The sequence below is a fragment of the Macaca fascicularis genome, chromosome 4 (assembly GCF_037993035.2).
Source record: "Macaca fascicularis isolate 582-1 chromosome 4, T2T-MFA8v1.1".
NCBI classification, from domain to species: domain Eukaryota; kingdom Metazoa; phylum Chordata; class Mammalia; order Primates; family Cercopithecidae; genus Macaca; species Macaca fascicularis.
This window is the reverse complement of record NC_088378.1, coordinates 132,706,706-132,725,019: the sequence shown is the minus strand read 5'-3', so window position 1 is coordinate 132,725,019 and position 18,314 is coordinate 132,706,706. Positions and strand designations below refer to the sequence as shown.

Here is an 18,314-nt window from a genome sequence, read left to right as displayed (position 1 = left end):
TGCAGCCATTAAAAAGGATGAGTTCATGTCCTTTGTAGGGACATGGATGCAGCTGGAAACCATCATTCTGAGCAAACTATCGCAAGAACAGAAAACCAAACACCACGTGTTCTCACTCATAGGTGGGAACTGAACAATGAGAACACTTGGACACAGGAAGGGGAACATCACACACTGGGGCCTGTTGTGGGGTGCAAGGGAGGGGGGAGGTTAGTATTAGGAGATATATCTAATGTAAATGACAAGTTAATGGGTGCAGCACACCAACATGGCACATGTATAGGTATGTAACAAACCTGCATGTTGTGCACATGTACCCTAGAACTTAAAGTACAATAAAAAATAAATAAATAAATAATTTCATTTAACAGCAACAAAAACATGTAGGAATTAACATGACAAAACTTTACTTAAACAGCAACTTGCCATTCTTTCTAAATTAATATATAGGTTTAATGAAATTTGAAACAAGATTTCAAAGGGACTTTAAAAACAGAGTTACATAACAAAGAAATCCTAAAGTGTATGTAGAGCAGGGCGAGGTGGTTTATGCCTGTAATACCCGCGACTTGGGGAAGCTAAAGTGGAAGGATCCAAAGAGCCAAGGAAGTGGAGGCTGCAGTGAGCTATGAGTGGGCCACTGCACTCCAGCCTGGGTGACACAGTACCTTGACTCTAAAAATAAAAATAAAGTGTATGTAGATCAAAGAAGTAGATGGGGAGGAACAATTTGCAAAACAAAGAAAGTGGGTGTGGATTTAATTCAGAACAAGGAAGACTTGTGGATTTGGCTCCGTAAATAATGTAAAACTTTTTTATATTTTTGAAAGCTGCAAACAATATTAAAAAGTAAATAAAAACTAAGAAAAATATTTCCTATATTAATGTGTGACATGGATAGGAGTTGGTAGGGAAAGGTCAGAAATGATTTTGCACTAGAAACCAACTAATACAGTTAAGTTTCAGGCCTTAGAAAATGGAAATAACTAAAAGTAGACTAATACGTGAGAAACCTCTGGCAATCCATAAAGTTTAAAAAAGATACATATATTTTAAAATTACTTTTGAGTGTCTTTACAATTGCTGCTTTAATACATATTTGGATCTTAAATACTATTTTCTTCTCTTTCTCCCCACCCATAGGTGCCATCCTTTGACTTTCTGGCTGAAAAACTCCAGTTTTACCAGAGACAGTTCAATGAAATCATTAGAGGAACATCTCTTGATCTGGTGTTTTTTAAAGATGCAATGACTCATCTTATTAAGGTCCTAACTATTGCCTGTTTACTGATGTAAATAGATCATGTAAAAGCTTACTATATTTCATAGATAATTGTTTTTGAGAGAATAACTATATTCTATCAGGTATCATATAGAAGACTGTACATAGGTTGGGTCAGTTCACCATCCCGGAAGACAAAGGCTTAATAGGAAACCCTTTATTTGAATCCATCTACATGGCAGCAAATGTCTTTCAAGGGCAAATATGGTTTTCTCTTCAGAGTTTTTGGCACACTGAGTCAACAAGAAAGTATGGAGAACCTTTAGAAAGTGTGGAGAACCCTGTGAAAAAATATACTTCCCTCAAATTCTATTTTTGATATTATGGGAATTCTGTTCCCCATGGAGGAAAAGATGTTGCTTTGAAAAGTGTCAATGTTATGACTGACTTACAGATGATGGGACAGGAGTAAGGTTGATATGCAGGACCGGTGAGAGAATAGAAGCCAGTTAGAGGTAACACCAAAAAGGGGTGTTTCCACACTACTCTATTCAACAAGTAATTATTGAGCATTCACTGCAGCTAGATCTTGGGGTTCTGAGATTCTATTCTGAGTGCAAAGCCATAAGTGGTTAATATATTTGGAAATATACTGATAGAATTTACACATACCAGGGTGTCATTGTTGATCCGCCAACTGTAAAACTTGTATTTTTAAAACATTGTTTTTTAGTGGTGATAGGGAATTTAGTGATCCACCTAGACTTTCTCCCTAGTCGGTGACAATACTATAAAAGACAGTTTTTTAGCAATGCCTTCAATTGGCCTGCATAAGATTGGAGCCACAATTTGAGTCTTATCTTCACTGAGGAAATGAACCATAGACAAGCAACACAAGATGAAAGGCTGTCTCTCCAAGTTGGCTCCTAGAAACATCCTCCTACCCCACTGTAAATAGAATTGTGGTATCTAAAAACAATTGTTGGCAGAGATATGAGAGAGTTGAGTTAGGTGTCTACATGATTCATTGTCGAGTTAGGTGTCTACATGATTCAGTGTGTTAGGCTGATGAATAAAAAAAAAAATTCTAGACATTTCTTATGTCTTCTGCAGATTGGGAAAAGCCACTCCATTATCCATTGGGTCTAAAACTAATAAAACTGTACATACGTGCACTCACATGAACACACACACAGAATAGTTTTAAAATAGAAGGGAGTAAATCCAGTTTGTTCTGTTCTTCATGACGTAAATATAGATGGTCAAGGAAAGATTCAAGCTGAACAAATCAATATTAAACTTTAATTTAAAAAATTCTGACATAGACCATTAACAAGGAAAAAGTCTAATATCGTCTAGAAACATATAATCAAAACTTGGACTCATTTAGTGCAAGAAACTATAAACATCCACATCCTTTTTTCAAATAAGCACTTTTTAAATCTCATAACAGATTTCACGAATAATTCGAACATCATGTGGAAATGCATTGCTGGTGGGTGTTGGTGGTTCCGGAAAACAAAGTCTTTCAAGATTGGCCTCTTTTATTGCTGGCTATCAAATATTCCAGATAACATTAACCAGGTAGGATGAAGTAAAACACAATATGTTTTTCTATAGTTAATTTCTCTAAGGTTAAATGTTTACTCTAGAAAAAAAGGAAGCACAACAGTTTTCTGTATTTCTTTTTAAAGTAAACTTTAAGTATTATATATATAAGGATATTTACACAAGTGTCACAGAGTAAATACACTGTAGCCTGTCTACAGATGAAGAAATAAAACAGTACTCGTACCCCAGAAGTGCCCCCTTGTTACGCTGCAGTCATTACCCTCCCAAAGGAAACAATATTCAAAGAGTAAGCCCATTGATTAGTCTTGCCTAGTTTTGAATTTTGTATCAATTGAATCATACAGGATTTGCTCTTTGCATCCCATTTCTATTATTGTGTTGTTTGTGAGATTCATCCATGATGCTACATGTAGCAAGAGTTGTTCATTCTTTTTGCTGCATGATCTTCCACTTAATCAGATACTACCACAATCTATTTATCCATTGTACTCTTGATAAACATTTGGTTTGGGCAAATAGAGCTACTGTAAATATTCTTGTACGTGTCTGAGTATACACCTAAAGTTAAAATTGCTGAATGTAGGGTATCTGTATATTTAGCTTTAGTTGATCTGCGTAGTAGTTTTCCCATGTGGTTGTACCATTTTACGCTTCCACCAACATGCCATGAGAGTTTCAGTTGCTCCGCATCCTTGCCCCCACTTGACATTGTGTCTTTTTCATTTTAGCAATTCTTTTCTTTTTTTTTTGAGATGGAGTCTTGCTCTGTCACCCAGGCTGGAGTGTAATGGCGCAATCTCGGCTCACTGCAATGTCCACCTCCCAGTTCAAGCGATTGTGCGCCACCATGCCCAGCCAATTTTTGTACTTTTAGTAGAGATGGGGTTTCACCATGTTGGCCAGGCTTCTCTTGAACTCCTGACCTCAAGTGATCAACCCGCCTGAGCCTCCCAAAATTACAGGCGTGAGCCACCACTCCTGGCCAATTTTGGCAATTCTGTGTGTGGAGTGGTAGCTCACTGTGGTTTTGGTTTGCATTTCCCAGATGGCTAATGATGTTGAGCACCTTTTCATCTCTCACTGACCATTTGGATAGGCTCTTTTGTGAATTATAAAAGCCCTTTCACCATTTGGTTTTTCAGTTTGGTTGCGATTCTTTCATACAGACTGTTAGGAATTCTATATGTGTTTTGGATATAAAGGGTGTATATTGCAAATATCTTCTCTCAGTTATTGATTTGCCTTTTCATTCTCTTAGCGGATCTTAATTTTAATGAAATATCCATTTTTTTTTCTATTTAGTGCTCTTTTGTATTATGTTTTAAAATCTTTGTTTACCCTAAGGGCACATAGATATTTTCCTATGATTTTCTTAACATTTACACATAAAATTTACTACTTCACATTTAGTTCTATAACTGACCTAGAATCCATTTTCTTATAATGTCTGATGTAGGAGTTGTGATTATTATTTTCAATATTGATAGCCAGTTGATCCAGCTCCATTTATTTAAAAGGTCATCTTTTCCCTGCCACATCACAGTGTCATTTTTTGTCTTAAGTCATCTGATCATATACGTGACTATATAGTCTCCTCCACTGGTTTCTTTATCTATCTTTGCATCATTACCCACTGTATTAATTGCTATAGCTTCTTTAATATATATATTTACATTTAACGTATATATATTTGGTAGTGTCAGATCTCTAACTTTGTTGCTGTTCTTCAAAATGTCTTGTCCATTTGACTTTTTATTTCCATATAAAATTTAGATCACTTTGCCAATTTATAAACAAACACACAAATCATTCTGCTGCCAAACAAATGAAAAATATTTTAAAAACATAAAACATTTCTGAGTATTTTAAAAACATAAAACATCAAATAAGTAGATATTAATTTAATTTTACTTCAAAAATTAAATTAGTTGTCAACATTTAAAAATCGGGAGGTTTCATATTTTGGAAAAGCGTATTTCTGACTTTTTTTTGAAATAATTGGAAGATCTGGCAACCTAGGGCCTACACACCCAGGTAGCAGAGCTCAGTAGCAGCTGCCTCCTTGGATGGGACATACAATCCTCCAATCCATAGACCCCACCAGCACTGCTTCACTCACTGGCATTATCTGTCTGATTCCTGTAGTCATCTAAATTTGTGATCCTGAGATAGGTGGTGTTGCACTCATTATAGTTAGGAACGACAGAGGCTTAAATTAAGGCAACTTTATTCACTGTATTTTCTTAATTTCTGTATTCTTGATACCCTGGCATCTGAGACCCTGCTGCCTGGAGACAGACTGACCCTTCCAGGGTAACCAATTCTTAGAGATTCAAACAGCTCCTCCAGAAGAGCACCTTTCATATGCAAACCAACCAATCCAGAGTCCTTACTCCCAACCACCACCTCTATCTGGTGGGTGTGTAGTGGCATCTCACGGTGGATTAGGATTTTCCTCTGCCCTAATCACCCCAGGGCAACATACCAGTCAGCAAGGGAGCGCTCCTATGCCCCAGAGGCTGCTGAAATGATTCAAACTAGCCGATCCTAATTCTGCTTGCCTGCCTTGCCTCTCTCATGGAAACCACAATAAAGCCTCTTGCCTGTGATTTCCCATCACTCCTTGTGCCTCCTGATTGACTCTGGTGTTTCCCCATGTCAGCCTACCTAGCATGTCAAGCCCCCTCCTGTTTCTAGGGTTCCTTGAGTATAAACATCTTCCTTCATGACAGTCATTCCTGTGTCTTCGTGTCTTACCACATTTGATTACAACAAATTCTGGATACATTTTATAACAGCAGATAAAGTGGGAATAGAGAGGAAGACTCAGCAGGGACAGTTTAAAGTATGCAGGATTAATAGGACTTAGTAACTGACCCAATATGCAGGAAGAGGAGGAAAGAACAGGAAGGCCAGCATGACATTCTTGAGTTCTCTAGTGGTACAGTTGTGTGCCCCATAAGGACATTTTGGCCAACAGCAGACAATGTATATGGTGGTGGTCACATGAGATTGTAATGGAGCTACCCTATACAGGAGTAGTATTTTAAAAATCTTTTATACTGTATTCTTACTGTACCTTTCCTATGTTTAGGTAAATACACAAATATGGACCATTGCATTAGAATTGCCTACAGTATTCAGTGCAATAACGTGTTGTTCAGGTTTGTAGCTTAGGAGCAATAGGCCATTCTTATAGCCTAGGTGTGTGTAGGTATACTCTGTGCTGTTCTGTATCAGTCAGTTTTTGCATTGTTATGAATACCCGAGACTGTGTAATTTATTTAAAAACAGGTTTGTTTTGGTTCAAGGTTCTGCAGGCTGTACAGGAAGTGTGGTGCTGGCACCTGCTTCTGGTGAGGGTCTCAGGAAGCTTCCAATCATGGCGGGAGGCAGAAGGGCAGCAGGTGGTCGTATCATGATAGCTGGAGTGAGAGAGTCAGGGGGCAGGTCCCAGACTCCTTTAAACAACCAGATCTTATATGAACTCAGAGTTAGAACTCACTCATTACCAAGGGGATGGTGCTAAGCCACTCATGAGGGATCTGCCTCCATGACCCAAACACCTTCTACCAAGCCCCACCTCCAACATTGGTGGTTACATTTCAACATGAGATTTGGAGGGGACAAACATCCAAACTGTATTATGTTCCCACAATTACAATGTTTTCTGTTTGTTTGTTTGTTTTTTGAGAAGGAGTCTCACTCTGTCACACAGGCTGGAGTGCAGTGGTGCGATCTCTGCTCACTGCAGTCTCCACCTCCCAGGTTCAAGCAGTTATCTGCCTCAGCCTCCCGAGTAGCTGGGATTACAGGTGCCCACCACCACGCCTGGCTAATTTTTGTATTTTTAGTAGAGACAGGGTTTCACCAGACTGGTCAGGCTGGTCTTGAACTCCTGACCTTGTGATCCACCTGCCTCAGCCTCCCAAAGTGCTGGGATTACAGGCGTGAGCCACCACGCCCGGCCACAGTGACAGTATTTCTTAAGGGTGCATTTAGCAGAATGTATCCCCATTGTTAAGCAATGTATGACTGTACTTACCACACTGCATTAAAAAAAAGTGCTTGTTCACATACATTTCTATCTCCTTCACTAAGCTGTAAGCTCCCTGAGAATGGACCACTGTAATATTTGTCTTTTTTATTTTCATTATTAAATGCTTAGTTTTAACCAATTCTGTAAAAGGATGTGTTGAATAAATAAAAAATGACCAGCTTTGAAGGGTAAAGTGACAATTTAGTTCAGTACATTTGAGTCTGAGGTGTTGCAGAACAGTTTCCATAGATAATAAGACTCATGGATGTGGAGTTCAGGAGAGGATTCTGGTTCTTGCAATAGGAATATAGATGTCTCAGTAGAGGGAACCCTTTTATGGTCATGGGGAGTATGAATAGGGTGCATCATGGAAAGAAAAGATGGCTGTGGAAAGAACTCCAGGGTCTCCCAACATAGAGAAAGGGAGCTTGCAATTGAGAGTGAGAAGAAGAGGCAAGACAGAGAGGAGGAAATCCAGAGTGGTTTTCAGAAACTAAGCAGGTAGATAATTAATCTGCAAATGCTGGCTGGGTGCCCTGGCTCACGTCTGTAATCCCAACACTTTTGGAGGCCGAGGCAGGCGGATCACCTGAGGTGAGGAGTTCGAGACTAGCTGGCCAACATGGTGAAACCCCATCTCTACTAAAAATACCAAAAAAATTAGCTGGGCACGGTGGCAGGCACCTGTAATCCCAGCTACTCAAGAGGCTGAGGCAGGAGAATTGCTTGTACCCTGGAGGTGGAGATTGCAGTGAGCCAAGATCACGCCATTGCACTCCAGCCTGAGCAAGAAGAGTGAAACTCCGTCTCAAAAAAAAAAAAAAAAAAAAAAATCTGAAAATGTTAAGGCATGAAAAGTGGCAGCTGATAGTCAACATGATAAAACTTTCAGTGGAGTGGATGGGCGCACAAGCCACATTGCATTAGGAAGAGAAGCAGCACAGAGAACACTTTTGGAAAACTTGAAAGAAAGAAACAAGAGAGGTCAGGATCTGGACAAGGAGTGTGTTGTGACTGTCTCTATGTATTGCAAAAGCAATACATAACAGTCAGTCTAATTCTTTAAAAAATCAGCCAAATTGACATCTTTTGACTGATCAGTTCAGAGACTGGCCAGTCAGTGAGAGGGTTACTCTGACAGCATCAGGCCACTAGATCTTTCTGGTTCCAGTGCTCATAGTCTTTCTGTGAAACCCATGGCCTACTCTTGCATTGTAACACCTCTTTCCAGTGAGGATTACCTGTTAGTCCTTGTCGTTAGCTTACCCATGAGGATTTACATACAACATTTCAGATAATGTCTGCTTTCTTTTTACACATTTCGTCACCTCTGGTAGCACATACATTTAACCAGAAACAGAGTAAACCAAAAAATAAAGACCAAGATCTTTTCATTCCATAATCTGTAACCATCTAACATTTCTATTATTTATCCCATATTGCATAATGCATCTTTTTCTGTGGGTTTTCTTTGTACCTAGCCACTTAATGAGCTGTGCAAATTACCACTATATACAATTTTTCATTAATTTTATTCATAACTTACTGTGACTTTTTCACCAAACCAAACTCATCCAAATTTCAGATGAGTTTTAGATATTGTACATATATTTACTTGGACGAAATCTGTTGCTGAGGACAGTCAGATTGCAGGGACTAAAAGTTCATTTCTCTATTCCCACTTACGCTTCATGGATCACTTTTGGTAAATTCCCTGATTCTCAGTTCTCAACTTAAACAAAACCTATTTGTTTTGAATGGTAATATATCACTCTCTAGCTCTAATCTCTGTATTTTCTAGCAGGCACCATTACTTAGTATCTATGGAGCAGGTACAGATTATGCTCTAATAATCATGGGCTATTATTGTGTTTTGGGATAAATTATGACTATGGTTTTGTTGTTGTTGTTGTTTGATTGTTTGTTTGTTTTGAGACAGAGTCTTGCTCTGTTGCCCAGGCTGGAGTGCAGTGGCGCGATCTCGGCTCACTGTAACCTCTGCCTCCTGGGTTCAGGTGATTCTCCTGCCTCAGCCTCCCAAGTAGCTGGGATTACAGGCACACACCACACGCCTGGCTAATTTTTTTGTATTTTTTTAGTGGAGATGGGGTTTCACCATGTTCCGCCTTGGCCTCCCAAAGTGCTGGGATTACGGGTGTGAGCCACCGCACCCAGCCGACTATATATTTTTCAATCTAAAAATTTCTATCACTTTTCTTCTTAGGTCTTACAATGTGACTAATCTAACAGATGATTTAAAATCTTTGTACAAAATTGCTGGTGCTGATGGAAAAGGCATCACTTTCATCTTTACTGACAATGAAATAAAAGATGAGGCATTTCTAGAATACCTTAACAACTTGCTATCTTCAGGGGAGGTAAGTTTCAAAACTAGCGAAAAAGCCCATGCTGTAAATATATAAATTATATTGGAATAGTAAAAGCAGCAGCCTTTTGAAAGTGAGACTGTTTAGTACATTTTTGATTGTAGACATGGTTAATGTATGAGATTTAGTAGATTTTCTGAAGTTCCTGTGAAATGAATGCTGCCCATCTCCAGATGCTTTGTTTAATTTTGAACATGGTTCCTTACTTGTCTCTTCAGTCTTCACTTTGGTCTTATAATTTATTTTAGGAGAAGCAAAGTATCTGTCTATCTATCTACATACTAGTGAGGAGTATAGAATGGTTGAAAGAGTTCTGTTAGTTGTAAATGGATGTCTGCACCACCACTTCCGAAACCGCTTGTATCAGCACTTCCATGAGCCCTCACATCTTTAGTACTTTGTTAGAAAGACTCACCAGACTCAGCATATACAGGTCAAGCATCTCAAATCCAAAAATCTGGAATCCAAAATGCTCCGAAATCTGAAACTTTTTGAGCACTGATGTGATGCTCAAAGGACATACTCATTATTGGAGCATGTTAGATTTCAGATTTTTGAATTTGGGGGTGCTCAACCGGTAAGTAAAATGCAAACATTCCAAAATCTGAAAAAAATCTGAAATCTGAAACACTGTGGTCCCAAGCATTTTGAGTAAGGGATGCTCAACTTGTAGTTATATTCATGGTGGAGATTTATTGCGGCAACACAGTAAGGATGCAGAGCCAGATCAGTAGAGAGGAAGACTCATCTTGTAGAGTAATTGATGTACCAGAAACATGGAATTGATGTTCCAGCTTCCTATGCTTTTGCCAAGGGTCCATACAGAACGTCCTCTCCATCCAGTATGAAGGGCAGTAACATATGCACTGTGTTTCCGTTCAGGAAGCCCACTTGAGATTCGGAGTCCAGTGGGTTTTTTTAGGGTTGGTCATTAGTCACTTCCTGCCTAGCTACAACTACCAAAGTTCCAGATTCCTAGAAGGAAAGCAGATAGATGTTTACCATACGTCACAAGGTTTCTGTAAACAGTCTAGTTGGCACTGCAAAACAACCTTATCAATTACTAATGGAGGAGACATTCCAAAAGCCAAGTTCCCTGATAACAGCCCAGGGTCAACTCTGCAAGCACACCCTTCTCAAGATTAAGCCTGCTGTGTTAACTCTTCCCTGCACCATGGTATACAGATGCTTAATGGTGCAAAAATTAGTTAAGTATTTTGGAGTCAGAGTTGATTAGACTGACTCTGAGTCAAAGTACAGAGGGCACCCCTGGACATCTTAAAGAGGTGATTGAGTGGTGGTGGAGATGGCTTTTTGGTGATAGCTATTGGAGCACAAGAAAACACAATTAGTTCTTGATTGAGCTGCTCAATAAAAAGTTGCAGTCTTGATAATCTCTGGCAAATCAGATTTGACAGTGGAGATGCTGAAAGAAAATATGAAATAAGGTGACGTGCAAATTTAAAAAGGGACCGGACTTTGGCAGTGAATTGACTGTGGAGAACTCTTAAAATACAGAACACTTCCTTGTCCATTCCTTAAAGATCTCCAATTTGTTTGCACGAGATGAGATGGATGAAATCACCCAAGGTCTGATTTCAGTGATGAAGAGGGAACTGCCTCGCCATCCTCCTACCTTTGATAATCTGTATGAATACTTCATTTCAAGATCAAGGAAGAACTTACATGTTGTTCTCTGCTTTTCTCCAGTGAGTTTTTATTTTTATTTATATCTACATAGAAAGAGTTCCTTATTTAAAGATACTTAGTTTACCTTCTCTGATTAGATAATGATCTTAGAAATTAATATTTTTACATTGAATTAAAATGAACACTTTTGTACCACACAATCTCCATTGACCAAATTCTCATTTCCAGTATAATTTAAAATATTCATATTATTAAAAAATATTGCATAACCTGCAATTTTCATTAATTACCTAGAGACATGGGTTGTTTGAATTGTAAGGGACTTGGTGATGTAACCTCATCCAGCTCCACCTCCCATGTAGACATATCAGGTTTACTAAAATGTCCCTGATGTAGGTTTGAAAATCTCTATCTCATCGTGCTACCCAATATAGTAGCCATTAGGCATATATGGTTACTTAAGTTTTGATTAATTAGCCCCGTTTCTACTTAACTATTTGGTTTATTTTTGATACAGGGTCTTGCTCTGCTGCCTAGGCTGAAGTGCAGTGGCATGATCATGGCTCACTGCAGTGTCAACCTCCCAGGCTCAAGCCATCCTCTCACCTTAGACTCCCAAGTAGCTGGGACTGCAAGCATGTGCCACCATGCCCAGTTAATTTTTGTATTTTTTGTAGAGACGGAGTTTTGCCATGTTGCCTGGGCTGGTCTGGAACTCCTGAACTCAAGGGATTCACTCGTCTGGGCCTCCCAAAGTGCTGGGATTACAGGCATGAGCCACCACACCTGGCTTTGCTCCATTCTTAGTGCTTAGTAGTCCTGTGTGGCTAATAGCTACCACACTGGAATGCATATATATAAAGCATTTTTATTATCACTTAAAGTTCTATTGACAGCTCTGCTCTGGGGACTGTCACTAATTTATAAGGCAGCCTGCTTCATTCTAGGATAGTCTAATTGCCAAAAGGCTCTTATTTATAATCAATAGAATTTTGTCTCTGTACTTTTCTGATTCTAATTCTGCCCTATACAATGAACTCAATCCCTCTTCCGTGTAAAGGTTTTCAGTTGTTTGGAGAAGGTTTTCTCAAGGCTGACTAAGTTGTTTCTTTTTTAGACCAAACATCTGTTCCTGCAGCTGTTCTCACTTGTCCCAGTGTCCACGCCTTTTGCTGTCCTGGCCCTCTCTCTCAAAGAGTTCTAGTTTATCAGTTTCCTCTTAAAAGAGAGTTCTAGAATTGAATGCAATAATGTAGATGTAGTCCCAGGACAGGGAAGAGTGTAGCGTGTATTTCCTCCCTTCATCGGAACGTTCAATTTATGTATGATTGCAGCCCAAGAAGATTCATTTTCAGATTTGTGATGTCACTCTGTTGGGTCAGACTGCAGAAATCTCTCTCTGGCTGACTTATAACCCCTCCGTGTTTCTAATGTTTGTTGACTTTGCTATCAACAGGTTGGTGAGAAGTTCCGTGCCCGTTCTTTGAAATTTCCTGGCTTGATATCAGGTTGCACTATGGACTGGTTCAGCCGCTGGCCGAGGGAGGCTCTGATTGCTGTGGCCTCCTACTTCCTTTCAGACTATAATATTGTCTGCTCTAGTGAAATTAAAAGACAAGTTGTAGAAACAATGGGCCTGTTTCATGACATGGTTTCAGAGAGCTGTGAAAGTTATTTCCAAAGGTAAGTGATATTACATGAGCAGCATTGCTATGGAACCACAGCATGTACTCCCAAGAGGAATGCATTGTAACATCCAGCAGAAGACTCTTCCTATTGATTGAGCATGAGGTCCTGGCTGCATTTTTAGATCTTTCTTCCTTTGATTTTCTAGTGATCACGTATGAAGAGATGGCAAGTAAACAAGATTTAAAAACGAACTAGTGTCCACACTTAAATACCTTTTTATCCTCCAAACCTCAAAGTAACAGATACTTAATGAATTGCTTTATTTCATCTGCTTAATTTTGTTTTGAAAATGACTTAGCTAATTCATCACCACTGTTTAAAATTAGTTTCTTATTCAAATGCATTATTTATTTTGATTAAAGAAGTACACGGTTTCTAATGTTTCTTTATTGCCTTATGCTGAGAGAGTATTTAGAATTTCTGTTTGCATTACTCAGTCTTACCAATGTTTCTATGCCAGATAACTATGAAACAAAATATTAACTGACTGTGGGAAAACCACTCACTAAAAGCAGCAATGACATGTTCATTATGTGAAAGCTGGTATCAACTATGCAAAAACACAGCTTTTTTCCCCACAAAGCATGACAGTCACTGTATAAGACTGACAAATGGACCAGCATGGATCCCCAGAAAGGCTATGCCTGCTTTTCTGCATAGAGAGTTCGGGTAACACTCTCATTGATTCTCTCTGGCTGACTTATAACCCCTCTGTGTTTCTAATGTTTGTTGACTTTGCTATCAACAGGTTGGTGAGAAGTTCCATGCCTGTTCTTTGAAATTCCTGCTTTGAAATTCCTGTTCTTTGAGGTTCCTGCTTCACAAAAGTTTGTTTATTCCATACCTTTTTCTTTACTTAAAACCATTCCCAGACCACCCTTTTAAATAATTCCAGATAATATCTCCCAAATTCTCTTGGCGAATCAGTGTGTATTAATTCTTTTCTTTTCTTTTTTTTTTTTTTTTTTTTGAGACGGAGTCTCGCTCTGTTGCCCAGGCTGGAGTGCAGTGGCCAGATCTCAGCTCACTGCAAGCTCCAGCTCCTGGGTTTACGCCATTCTCCTGCCTCAGCCTCCCGAGTAGCTGGGACTACAGGCGCCCGCCACCTCTCCCGGCTGGTTTTTTGTGTTTTTTAGTAGAGATGGGGTTTCACCGTGTTAGCCAGGATGGTCTCGATTTCCTGACCTCATGATCCACCCGTCTCGGCCTCCCAAAGTGCTGGGATTACAGGCTTGAGCCACCGCGCCCGGCCAGTGTGTATTAATTCTTACTGTTAAGATTTTCTTTCTATTTGAACTCCTCCTGCTAATGTCATCTGTGGAGATAAACTTTTACCTTTGTGCAGCTACAAAAATCTGTTTCTTTACCTTGAAAATTTGGGTATATTTTTCAATTTTTTTTATATGTTCTTAGGTTGTTGAACTTTATTCTGAATGTAATATTTTTATAACACTTTAATGATAGTCACATATATGCCCAAGATCTTTAAAAAAAACTTAAAAACATTAAAAATCTTCAAAACTACAAAAGTTTAAATTAATATAAAAGGTTAAATAATTTTATAGTACATGAAGAGCTCTTTTTTCACTTGAGCTTCTTCTGTATAAAATTATACCTTTTGTAATAAAGCCCACAATAAAGTGGACATTTGGATCAAGTGCGGTTGCCTTGATTTCAAGGCCAATCCAGTGAACTGGGGAGACATTGGTTTTTGCTTCTGTAAACCCACCCAGCTGATCCAGCAGTGAAGAGACTGTAGCAAATATCACTTGAATGAAAATGGATCACACCACAAATTCATTTCAACCACTTATCCCTAATATTTGTCCAGAACCTTAAAGTTTTGCACTGTTGACACCAACTTTCACATAGGGTGTTCATATATGCGATTTTGTTTGATCTTCACAAAATTCTGGGAGAAGTAGAGCAGACGTTCTTTTCTCAGTTTTCCAGATGAGGAAACAGAGTTGGAGTTAAGGGTGAAGTCAAAGACCCTCTCAGGGTCAAAACATCAGACAGATTTAGTCCTCTTTCCACTTCACCTCTGGGAAACCATGCTCAAATCCTGTCTTCCTGCTAGTGAATCACTCTACAGGATCACAGATTTCCCTTGGGAAAGGTGTCATTTTATGGGTGTACCCACAGTGATTGAAATGGTCCTTTTAACGTTCTGCTTTCAGATACCGCCGAAGAGCACATGTGACTCCCAAATCGTACCTCTCATTTATAAATGGTTATAAAAACATTTATGCTGAAAAGGTGAAATTCATTAATGAACAAGCTGAACGTATGAATATTGGTAAGAGGAATGGAATGGGATGGAATGGAAATAGGGTTTGTTTGATAGGGATCTCATTATTTTGTTTGGTGGACATTTTGTTTGAAAATGAAATACTCACTTTGTTTGTAGTAGACAATTTTAAAGGATGCCCTTGAGGGTTTTTTGACCTGTCAGGAAACTCTGAACAGAAGAAAATCTAAACAGAAGTGGCCCATTTTCTCTGTAGAACCGTTTCTCCTGGCTCTTTCAACTCTGGGTTCCCTGTGCTGAGTCACTGAGCCATTCTTGGCAGATGGGGACAAGCCAGCGTTTGGGAATGAACAACAATTTCAGTTTTTGGTTTCACTTTGATTTGCCTTGATTTGTATAAACATTGCCATGTTAATGTTCCCTACATTTCTAATAAAGAAAAAGGCAAAATAGAAACAAAAACAAATAAAAACAAAAAGAGATTGTGTACCTAAGCAAGAGTTTTCCAAGTGTCTGGTATATGTAGTATAACTAGCAAAAGTAAACATTGGAACAGATTATATGTCCAGAAAGCATGTGGCCCAAACAATCTAAAGCACTTTAGTTCTTATTTTTCAAGTTCTAAATAAAACTTGAGGGGCTGGGTGTGGTGGCTCTCGCCTCTAATTCCAGCACTTTGAGAGGCCATAGGCGAGCGGATCACTTGAGCCCAGAAGTTCTAGAGCAGCCTGGGCAACATGGTGAAACCCTGTCTCTACAAAAATATAAAAATTAGGCATCGTGGTGGCGCCTGCCTGTACACCCAGCTACTTGGGAGGCTGAGGTGGGAGGATCACTTGAGCCCAGGAAGTCAAGGCTGCAGTGAGCTGAGACTGCACCACTACACTCCAGCCTAGGTGACAGAGTGGGACCCTGTCTCAAGAAAAAAACAAAACAAAAACCACTCAGTCACGTAGCATAACTGAGTGCCAAGGTCTGTGAAGTCAGCGATGAGAGAAGACTGTGAGAAGACTTCTGTGGTTTTCTCGTGATTCATCTTCTTGCAGCTTTCCTATATGATGCTTTAGATCAGTAGTGTGCTGAAGCCAACTCATAGTGGCTTTTGAGAGCACAATATTAAATTTTTAGGAATTTTGTGATCTGCTTGTTAAAAAGAACTTGTATTAAAAATTAACTCATGTATACTTACAATTAAACAAATTGGATTTAAAATAAAGGCAATAAATGCTCAAACTCATCCCTTCTTAGTTTTACTCTTTTTTTTTTTTTTCCTTTGAGACAGTTTTGCTCTGTTGCCCAGGCTGGAGTGCAATGGCGTGATCTCTGTTCACTACAACCTCTGCCTCCCAGGTTCAAGTGATTCTCCTGCTTCAGCCTCCCAAGTAGCTGGGATTATAGGCATTCACCACCACGCCCAGCTTATTTTGTATTTTTAGTAGAGACAGGGTTTTGCCATGTTGGCCAGGCTGGTTTCAAACTGACCTCAGGTGATCCACCCGCCTCGGCCTCCCAAAGTGCTGGGATTACAGGGGTGAGCCACCACGCCCAGCCTACTCTATTTTCTTATATTAATGTTCTTGAGGTTATTTACTTCTGTCTGTGTGGTAGGAGTATTACATAACAGTGTGGTACTGAGAATCTTTTGGTAGCTTGAAATCAGCCTTGGTGAGAGTGTTTACACTACAGAAATTGGACAACATAAAATGAGGGCTTCCCCTTCTCCCAGTGACCCAGATTTAAATATTTACCAACATCCCACTACCTAGAACCCATTGGAATATGAGCCATTCAGTTAACCAGTTCTTTTTCTCTACAGTGCTAAAAGTTGCAAAGTCTGTTACGTAAATTTTCATAGTTATAGCAAAGAGAACCACAAAAATGTTAATATATTTTCTATCTCATTTGCCACCTCAGCTGCAATATGATTCAAAGGCAAAAAATGATAGCAAAAACTGTTTACAAAGCCAAAGAGAGTATAAATTTGTCAAATACGTATCTTGGCTAAACTAATCTTATTCAATAGGACATTGTGACCTTCCCTTAAATGTAGCTATGTGATATTCTTCGGTCAGAGCTGTTTTCTTTGCCTTCCTGTTGAAACTCAGAAATATGGTCAATATTGTTGCTCTTAAGATATGTATGTTTTGGGGGCGGAGCAAGATGGCCGAATAGGAGCAGCTCCAGTCTCCAACTCCCAGCGCCAGCGACACAGAAGACCGGTGATTTCTGCATTTTCAACTGAGGTACTGGGTTCATCTCACTGGGGAGTGCCGGACGATCGGAGCTGGTCAGCTGCTGCAGCCCGACCAGCGAGAACTGAAGCAGGGCGAGGCATTGCCTCTCCTGGGAAGCGCAAGGGGGAAGGGAGTCCCTTTTCCTAGCCAGGGGAACTGAGACACACAACACCTGGAAAATCGGGTAACTCCCACCCCAATACTGCGCTTTAGGAAACAGGCACACCAGGAGATCATATCCCACACCTGGCCGGGAGGGTCCCACACCCACGGAGCCTCCCTCGTTGCTAGCGCAGCAGTCTGTGATCTACCGGCAAGGCAGCAGCGAGGCTGGGGGAGGGGCGCCCGCCATTGCTGAGGCTTAAGTAGGTAAACAAAGCTGCTGGGAAGCTCGAACTGGGTGGAGCTCACAGCAGCTCAAGGAAACCTGCCTGTCTCTGTAGACTCCACCTCTGGGGACAGGGCACAGTAAACTAAGACACACAGACACCTCTGCACAGACGCAAACGACTCTGTCTGACAGCTTTGAAGAGAGCAGTGGATCTCCCAACACGGAGGTTGAGATCTGAGAAGGGACAGACTCCCTGCTCAAGTGGGTCCCTGACCCCTGAGTAGCCTAACTGGGAGACATCCCCCACTAGGGGCAGTCTGACACCCCACACCTCACAGGGAGGAGTACACCCCTGAGAGGAAGCTTCCAAAGCAAGAATCAGACAGGTACACTCGCTGTTCAGAAATATTCTATCTTCTGCAGCCTCTGCTGCTGATACCCAGGCAAACAGGGTCTGGAGTGGACCTCAAGCGATCTCCAACAGACCTACAGCTGAGGGTCCTGACTGTTAGAAGGAAAACTATCAAACAGGAAGGACACCTACACCAAAACCCCATCAGTACATCACCATCATCAAAGACCAGAGGCAGATAAAACCACAAAGATGGGGAAAAAGCAGGGCAGAAAAGCTGGAAATTCAAAAAATAAGAGCGCATCTCCCCCGGCAAAGGAGCGCAGCTCATCGCCAGCAACGGATCAAAGCTGGACGGAGAATGACTTTGACGAGATGAGAGAAGAAGGCTTCAGTCCATCAAATTTCTCAGAGCTAAAGGAGGAGTTACGTACCCAGCGCAAAGAAACTAAAAATCTTGAAAAAAAAGTGGAAGAATTGATGGCTAGAGTAATTAATGCAGAGAAGGTCCTAAACGAAATGAAAGAGATGAAAACCATGACACGAGAAATACGTGACAAATGCACAAGCTTCAGTAACCGACTCGA

At 40.2% G+C, this 18,314-nt stretch overlaps 1 protein-coding gene across 1 annotated transcript in view; it reads left to right on the top strand.

Moving 5' to 3' along the window:
* Positions 1–18,314, top strand: part of DNAH8 (dynein axonemal heavy chain 8) — a 314,891-nt gene that overhangs the window by 175,610 nt on the left and 120,967 nt on the right. Inside the window, exons 60-65 of the mRNA XM_065544087.2 lie at positions 1,144–1,266; positions 2,676–2,806; positions 9,058–9,211; positions 10,765–10,929; positions 12,327–12,553; positions 14,740–14,858. Coding sequence (XP_065400159.1) covers positions 1,144–1,266; positions 2,676–2,806; positions 9,058–9,211; positions 10,765–10,929; positions 12,327–12,553; positions 14,740–14,858 — 919 coding nt within the window. The remainder of the gene's footprint in view (positions 1–1,143; positions 1,267–2,675; positions 2,807–9,057; positions 9,212–10,764; positions 10,930–12,326; positions 12,554–14,739; positions 14,859–18,314) is intronic.